Source organism: Garra rufa, unplaced genomic scaffold (assembly GCF_049309525.1).
Source record: "Garra rufa unplaced genomic scaffold, GarRuf1.0 hap1_unplaced_950, whole genome shotgun sequence".
NCBI lineage: Eukaryota > Metazoa > Chordata > Actinopteri > Cypriniformes > Cyprinidae > Garra > Garra rufa.
The window spans coordinates 303-8,328 of record NW_027395215.1 but is presented as its reverse complement, the minus strand read 5'-3'; the positions used below and the strand labels follow the sequence as shown (position 1 = coordinate 8,328).

General features: G+C 35.9%; 1 protein-coding gene across 1 annotated transcript; it reads right to left on the bottom strand.

The window, feature by feature from the left end:
* Nucleotides 1-349: 349 nt before the first annotated feature.
* LOC141317409 (CCR4-NOT transcription complex subunit 6-like) lies at nt 350-7,775 on the bottom strand. Its single transcript, XM_073833130.1, has 7 exons — nt 7,618-7,775; nt 3,814-3,935; nt 3,482-3,668; nt 2,251-2,336; nt 769-858; nt 599-667; nt 350-513 (listed from the first exon to the last, which is right to left on the bottom strand). The coding sequence occupies exons 2-7, from the start codon at nt 3,923-3,925 to the stop codon at nt 350-352; spliced, it is 708 nt and encodes a 235-aa protein (XP_073689231.1). The 5' UTR covers nt 3,926-3,935; nt 7,618-7,775.
* Between the last annotated feature and the right edge of the window lie 251 nt (nt 7,776-8,026).

Genomic DNA, 8,026 nt, shown 5'->3' with positions numbered 1-8,026 from the left:
GAACACAGTCATTTTTATGAATTCATCTATTATTTTCTTTAGTGGACTATATGTAATGTCTTTTATATAAAAAAAAAACATGCATTTTGTTTGATCCCTCTTATTTTGGTAAAAAACATAATATTTTGTAGATTCTGCAAGGTGTATGTAAACTTTTGACCTCAATTGTATTAAACATTTTAATACAGTATTTTATAAAATGCAAATTGTAATAATATTTCACAATATTATTATTTTTTCTGTATTTTGATCAAATAAATGCAGCCTCGCTGAGAATAAGAGACTACTTTTCAAAAATGTGATTGATTCCAAACTTTTAAATGGTAGTGTACATATTCCTAATAGAGTTTCATACCTGTAGGCTGATGATGTCAGCATCACAGTTAGTGATATCCTCCATGATGCCCTTCTTCCTGTACTCCCAGTTGAGGGCCCATGAGGGACAGTAGCCGTACAACTGTCTTGTTGCATACTTGTCACACAGTACGTTGTAGCACATTACTGTGAACACAGCTTGAGGACACAAACAGTTAATATTAGCTTTGCTCCTTGCGAAATCATGATTTTTTAAAGCCAGTGACGGGATGCTAGCAGGTACCTGTGGGCATTATTTGGTCTCGCTCCCTCAAGGTGATCCAAGGTCTTTGGGGGAGTTGTTCTGGGTGGACTAATATTGGGAGAGAAAGTAGTAAAAGTAAATTAAATGAATAACTTCTCTGTCCAGCGTAGTGTATTAATAGGCAGCTTTGTACCGGTGTCTGTTATTACCTGCAAGATTGTCAAGCATGTAATTCAATAATTTCCTTGTTCCATCAGGCTCCTGATACAGGTTGAGTATATCTTGGGACAATGGATTACCTGGGAAAGAAATATTGATTTCAGGCCTAATGAAAAATATTGCATGCTTGTTCTGCATGTAATATACAGTCAAACCAAAAATTATTCAGACACCAGATATAAGTTTTTATATTTTTTTCGCTAGTGGGTGCAGGACATTGTTCATTTATGTAAGTGAGGCTAGCAAAATAAAGTAAACTGTGACATATTATATTCATATATTCTTCAGCAAAGTGGACTATCAGTAAAATTGATAAAAATACAGGACCAAAGATTTGATTTGACACTTTGACCTGATCATTTTTTGTTACGTACCTTTCTATCAAAGTTATCTGACATTATCAAGATAAAGTTGTTCTGTTCTTGAGTTCTTGTCATATTTTATTACCATTTTTTAAACTATAGCAAATAAACTGTGATTTTGAGAAATTTTTAAGGTGTCTGAATAAATTTTGGTTCGACTGCAGTGCAGGGTTGCCGCCCAATTTGGCTTCTTTTGATCAGCTTGGACCAAAAAAATAACACATTGGGCGGGCAGACAAAATTTGGGCTGCTTTTAAAAAAATTAAAAGCCACCCAATCAGCTGCTTTTTGTCTTCGCTTCTATCTTAGTCATATTATTTTAATATGTTAGAGTTCAAAGTATCACAGTAAAATAAAGTGTAGTGCAGTCATCAACTCATTTTTCCTTAACAACAGAAACCTGTCAATCAATTTACCATCTTTTATGTTGGTGAGATGTGATGACTTGTGAGTGACATGAGTTTTGGCGCTATAACGGGCAAGATTTTGAATGTGCAGCTATATATTCATTCATTTTATTTAAGTGATTGCGATGGCAAAGTGGCCTAAATATCTTACACTTATGTTTACTGTGGACATGAGGGGTTAAAGTCATCGGTTAATTTCTTGATTGCCACTTTGAAAAGATTTCTAGACATTTTAAACATATTTTCTGACTCCTTTAAATGCATTTGCCCTGTTTTGATCCATAATCCTGTGAAAATGATTTATCTTTATTTTATTTTGTCATCATATTTTTTTTTTTAAAGAGAGCCTTATTTTAAAGAGATCCTTTTATGGTCCTTATCAATAAAATTTTGGCAAAATTTAGGCTGATTTTTGATTAAGTGGGTGGGTTTTGGTGAGCTTTTGTGCTGGAAATCATCAACCCGATCTGGCGACACTGTTTGACTAAAATGTATTTGTGATTATCAAGATGAATTTGTTCAGACACAGTTTAATTCTTTATTCTTTCTGAAGTTAGGTCTTGTCATATTTTCTTACCATTTTCTAAATTATAGCGAATAAACTAAAATTGTGAGAATTGTTGAAGGTGTCTGAATACTTTTTGGTTTGACTGTATAATACAAAAAACTAAATTTGTTTGAAAAAAAAAAAAAAAAGCTTTACCTTTGAGACCAAGGGTTTGCAACTGGAACAGCCGGCCAAGTTCATAAGGCAAAACTCGTAAACAATTGTTGTTCAAAAGCAATTCCCTAAAAAAATACACAAAGTAACAAACAAATGTGACCATACAACACAGTGTCTGTTTAGTGTAACTGGATAAAATGGCTCAAAACAAACAAAAAGGTCTAAACTATTAATTAGACAGAAAATTAGATAGAGTAGTAAGTCCAGTTGAGTCACATCCTAATAATATATTTGGCAATTTTAAATAGTTGGTCTATAAATGTTTTGTTGTAAAAAGAATAAAAATAATGCCACTTGTCTTTAAAGGGGTCATCGGGTGCAAAACTCACTTTTTCATGTTGTTTGAACATTAATGTGTGATGGCAGTTTGTGTACAAAACAACCCTACAATGATAAAAATCCACCCAGTGGTATTTTTTTCATCTGTAAAAGTAATATCCCCTTTTTAAAATCAGGTCATTCTCAGCTTCTTGTGGGTGTGACAACACACAGACAGCGGCCACTCCCACGATAGTTGATTGACATGACCGCCTTAACTGAGACCCTCCCTCACCGAGCTGAAACAATCCGACTCCGATCACCATTGTGTGACTCAGGTGCAGGGGAAGACAAGAATGTCTCCGATTGAGCGATTGAGGTGTTCTGTTGTTGGATGTATTAATGAACATAGCAGTCGTCATTTACTCCCGACATTTGAGCCGCTGAAGATGCAGAGCATAACGTTACTTTCGTTTTTAAAAAGGAAAGCGCCGATCCCGATCTACATATGTGTCTATGTTCGTGTGAATCACTCCTGATGCAGCTTCACCCACAGCTGAAGGGAGTATAAGGGTTTTTTATGCATCTTTGCAAACTGCCTTTCTTAACAATGTGCTTGTTGGCAAGTTTCATGGCTAAATGTGGCTTAAGTAAACATTACAGCTCATAATCCCACATGAGAGAGGGGCGGGGCAAGCAGAGCTTATTTGCATTTAAAGGGCCCATGCAATAAAATGAGTTGAGTTTTTGCAGAGCTGAATTTGACAAGGTAAAAGGGTGTTTACTATTGAGAATTTTTAACCATTATAGACTTTTTTCATTAAGACCCTAAAGAATCATACGAAATTGTGGAAAATGGGCATCCGATGACCCCTTTAAAAACCACCAATAATGTTAAAATGTCAATAAAATAATTTAACTTCTGTCTGAGATTGACCAATTTATTACGTACCTGAGAGTCACCATGTTGCCGAGTTCTGCTGGCAGGCTGCGCAGTTTATTGGAGGACAGGTTTAGGTAGACGAGATGGGGTAGCTTTGCAATTTCAGGAGGAACCCGGCTCAGGTTATTGTTGTTGATGTGGAGAGCAGTCAGATGGGTCAGCGTCCATAGTGAGCTGCTCAGACTTCTGACCCGCCCTGTAACATGGAAGCACAGACAGATTTCAGTAGGAGTAGGCTTTAATTCATTTATCTCATGTCAATGTACCTTCAGTAACACATTCATACAAATAAGCTGATTATATGAGTCATACAGCTGAGGAATTGAGGAATATTATCTAACCAGAAATCTCCAACTCAGTCCAGTGTGACTTCTTCCCACTGGCCGCTTCCTCGGCTGACATGATGGTATACAATCTGCGTGGGTCTGGAGGATCATATTTTTCCTTTGGCATGCCTGTTAATCTGAATATATAGGTAGAAAATGAGCAATTAGTCACCATTTATCTTACTCTTAGTCACAGTATGTAAGTCATTTTCTCTAAATATTTGTAAAAAATCATCATGAACTGAGGGAAAGTTGAAAGCCTGATCCATGAGCCAGCTGGCAGTGTAGTTGTAATTATAGTGGTCAGTTTAGGAATGCTGAGAATGACTCCCTCTCAGATCACCCTTAGACAAAATGACATCATGTAAACATGGTATAAACCAGCAACTGCACACGAAAAACTTTTTTTCTGACATCAGTTAAAGCTGCAGTCCATAACTTTTGGCACTCTATCAGTTAATAAACAGAACTGCATGCATTTTTTGCAGAAGAACTCAGCAGTGATTCCTACCAGAACCAGTCTAAAATAGTCTGAATATAAAAATGTATTATAGGTGGGGTTTTTTTTCAAAACCAAGATTTTGAAGATGAATTTACAATCTCACATATTTTGTTTCTATTACATGTATAAAGAATACAATCAAAGTAGAAAAGAAAGAAAGAAAAACAAAACAGAACAAAACCCCACATCACAAACCATCCCTTACACGACCTGTTTACATTAGTTAAAGTATGATGAAAAAAAATGTAAAAACATGAAATTAACAAATGATGCATTAATCCGTAGGGTTTCCATCAAGGTAACAGAGAAAAGGGTGCCAGATTTTGTCAAACTGCTCAAATTTGCCCTTCAAACTGTACCTAATTCGTTCCAAATGTAAAGTAGAAGTCATCTCTCCAAGCCAAAGCTTACATGTAGGAGCCTTTTTTTTCCTTCCAAAATAACAGTATTAACTTCTTGGTTGTAGTTAAACTGTATGCAAGCAGTTTGTGTTGTGCTCCTGATAATGAATGCATACCTTCAGAAATTCCCTGTATGAAAAGTGCCAGATCCGGCTGCAATTACACCCTAAAAATAACAATATTTTGGAGCTATTGTATATATTTTGTAAATTCTGAACACACAAAAAGTTACAGACTGCAGCTTTAAGAATTGCTTAGGTAAAGTTAAAGAAAAACTTCTCAGAAACGGTGCTTCATTTTTTTAGGAATAGAAAGTTTAAAAGAATAGCATTTATGTGAAATAAAAAATAAAAGATTTATAATAATTATAAATGCCTTTACTGTCACTTTTGATCATTTAATGCATCCTTGCTGAATATTACTTTCTTCAAAAAAATTTAATAAATAAAAAATCTTACTGACCCCAAACTTTCAAATGACAGTGTATGTTCTAGAATACAGGTCAACATGAAAGACCCTGAGTGTTTACTGAGAGACAGACAGACAGACAGCTGATGTTTACGCTGATACATTGAACTGTTTGAGTAGTTGATATCCCTCATGCCGAGCCAAAACATTATGGCAGTCTAGGGCACCGACAGAGTTTAACTTAGTTGAACTTTAGAGATGTCGTAGTAGTATTTATTATTTTTTTGTTTTAATCAATCCCTATCAGATGTAAAAGTTGAAAGCAATACAGCACCTTCACATAACACCCTATTAATAGGTAAAACCACCAGCAAGAGCTTTTAAACAGACGACTGCCCTTATTTGCCTTGTATAGAAAGAACATGCGGTGCGCTGTAATCATTCAGTCGCAGCTGTTACATACACAAGAGCACATTGTCAAACTCTAAGAGCTAGAGTTCGGGTACAACATATCCTGCTTTTGAATTATAGCTTGTGAGTGTTTTCTTACATGCAAAACTTCAGGCACTTTAAAGGAGTAGTTCACTTTTAGAACAAAAATTTACAGATAATGTACTCACCCCCTTGTCATCCAAGATGTTCATGTCTTTCTTTCTTCAGTCAATAAGAAATTATGTTTCTTGAGTAAAACATTTCAGGATTTCTCTCCAAATAATGGACTTCAATGGTGCCCCTGAGTTTGAACTTCCAAAATGCAGCTTCAAAAGGGCTCTAAACGATCACAGCCGAGGAAAAAAAAGGGTCTTATCTGGCTAAATGATGGTTTATTTTCTAAAAAGAAATTACAATTAATATATAATATACTAACAATTAATATACTAGCTCGGCAAGAGGAGCATTTGAGATGGAAAAGTATATAAGCCGGAAATGTTTTTACAAAATAACCAATCATTTCACTAGTTAAGACCCTTCTTCCTCGGCTGGAATTATTTAGAGCCCTTTGAAGCTGCATTTAACTGCATTTTGAAAGTTCAAACTCAGAGGCACCATTGAAGTCCATTATATGGAGAGAAATCCTGAAATGTTTTCCTCAAAAAACACAATTTCTTCATGACTGAAGAAAGAAAGATATGAACATCTTGGATGACAAGGGGGTGAGTACATTATGTGTAAATTCTTGTTCTGAAAGTGAACTACTCCTTTAATAATTCTACTGGTCTCTGGACTAGATATCATATTCTTATTAGTGTGTCACTCAGACCATCATATAGCACAGCAACCATGTGTCTCAACATTGTACATTGCTGTCAAAAGTTGGTATGTTTGTTTATTTATGTATTAGTGTTGCATATGTGACCCAGGACCACAAAACCAGTCTTAAGTCGCTGGGGTATATTTGTAGCAATAGCCAAAAATACATTGTATGGGTCAAAATTATTGATTTTTCTTTTATGCCAAAAATCATTAGGGAATTCAGTAAAGATCATGTTCCAAAAATATTTTTTGTAAAATACCTACTATAAATATATCAAAATGTCATTTTTGATTATTAATATGCATTGTTAAGAACTTAATTTGGACAACTTTAAAGGTGATTTTCTCAGTATTTTGATTTTTTTGCACCCTCAGTTTTCAGATTTTCAAATAGATGTATCTCGGCCAAATATTGTCCTGTCCTAACAAACCATATACCAATAGAAAGCTTATATATTGAACTTTCATATGATGTATACATCTCAGTTTTGTAAAATTTAACCTTATGACTGGTTTTGTGGTCCAGGGTCACATATATTAAGCATACATTATAGGTACATTGTGTTCACTCTGAATTCTGTAGTGTTTATCTGTCACTAAACCGCTGTGTATATGGCCATGTGACAACAAAAGATATTTAATTGAACACTACGGGGTAGTCTATAATATGCAAATGAACGCTGGATCATGATAATGACAGCCGAGGCGTTACGTAACCCGCTTTTTTTAAGTTACTAAGTAACTTCTGTGAATAAAACAAACACACAAGTACCGAGTTGAACCTAACTTGGACTTCTTATTAATAACAACTTTAAAAACATCGCGGTTACAGGTAAACACGTGTCAACAACCTAACACAGTTGTCAACTACTCCAGTAATGAGGTTTGTGTTATATAAGGCTATTATTATTGGCTATTCTTGCTTTGTCGGTCAATGCACAAAGTTGCGATTTACATAAAATAAGTTTGGTTGGTCAGTTGACAAATGCAAAATTCAAAGCAGGAGCAGATCTGGCCGTGCCACCAGTTCAGGCGTTCCTAGTCATCACCAAATACGGTCATCTATTAATCAGGAGAAGCTATGCGTTGTGTAATGGGTTGGAACACTGTTCTCTGGTGTTTATTAAGTTACAGCACACACCGTCTCCTAGCCGATCTTCTGGAGGTAGAGCTGGAGACTGCAAGCGTATTTGACACCCCAAAATACAATCAACGCAAAGACACCACGCCAGAATGCAGTACGTAGGCTCTTACCTGCATTCGGGAGGTGGGAGAGGAGCTGCTGGTGTGATATGATCAGAGACATACAGACAAACTGCGACCGAGCCTCATCCTGAGAGTCGGGCAGAAGGAAGGACAACACTCTGAGCTTCCGCTCCAGTCCACGGTCCCCTTACAACCAACGATAGGAAGACCGAGTCATTTTCGCGAATCGGCTCTTTTGAACAGTTCGTTTTTAAGAACCGATTCAAACAACACGTTTGGCTTTTATTTTACGCCATTACGCAATTGCGTCATACGCCCGCTGACGTCACACAGCATTCCATAAATTTGCGTTTTGCTTTTTTTTTCAGTGTATGTATGTTACATTTTTTAGGATTAATGTTGAATGTTTATTTACTATGTTGCGTGGATCTAAAATTAATATTAAACAAATAGGTTT

Excerpts from the sequence above, each read along its gene's own strand:
- LOC141317409 (XM_073833130.1), bottom strand. The coding sequence starts at position 3,925 with ATGCCAAAGGAAAAATATGATCCTCCAGACCCACGCAGATTGTATACC. Across the intron at positions 3,669-3,813 it reads GACTGAGTTGGAGATTTCTG|GGCGGGTCAGAAGTCTGAGC; the intron begins GTTAGATAATAT and ends TCCATGTTACAG. Across the intron at positions 859-2,250 it reads GCAAACCCTTGGTCTCAAAG|GTAATCCATTGTCCCAAGAT; the intron begins GTAAAGCTTTTT and ends TTTCTTTCCCAG.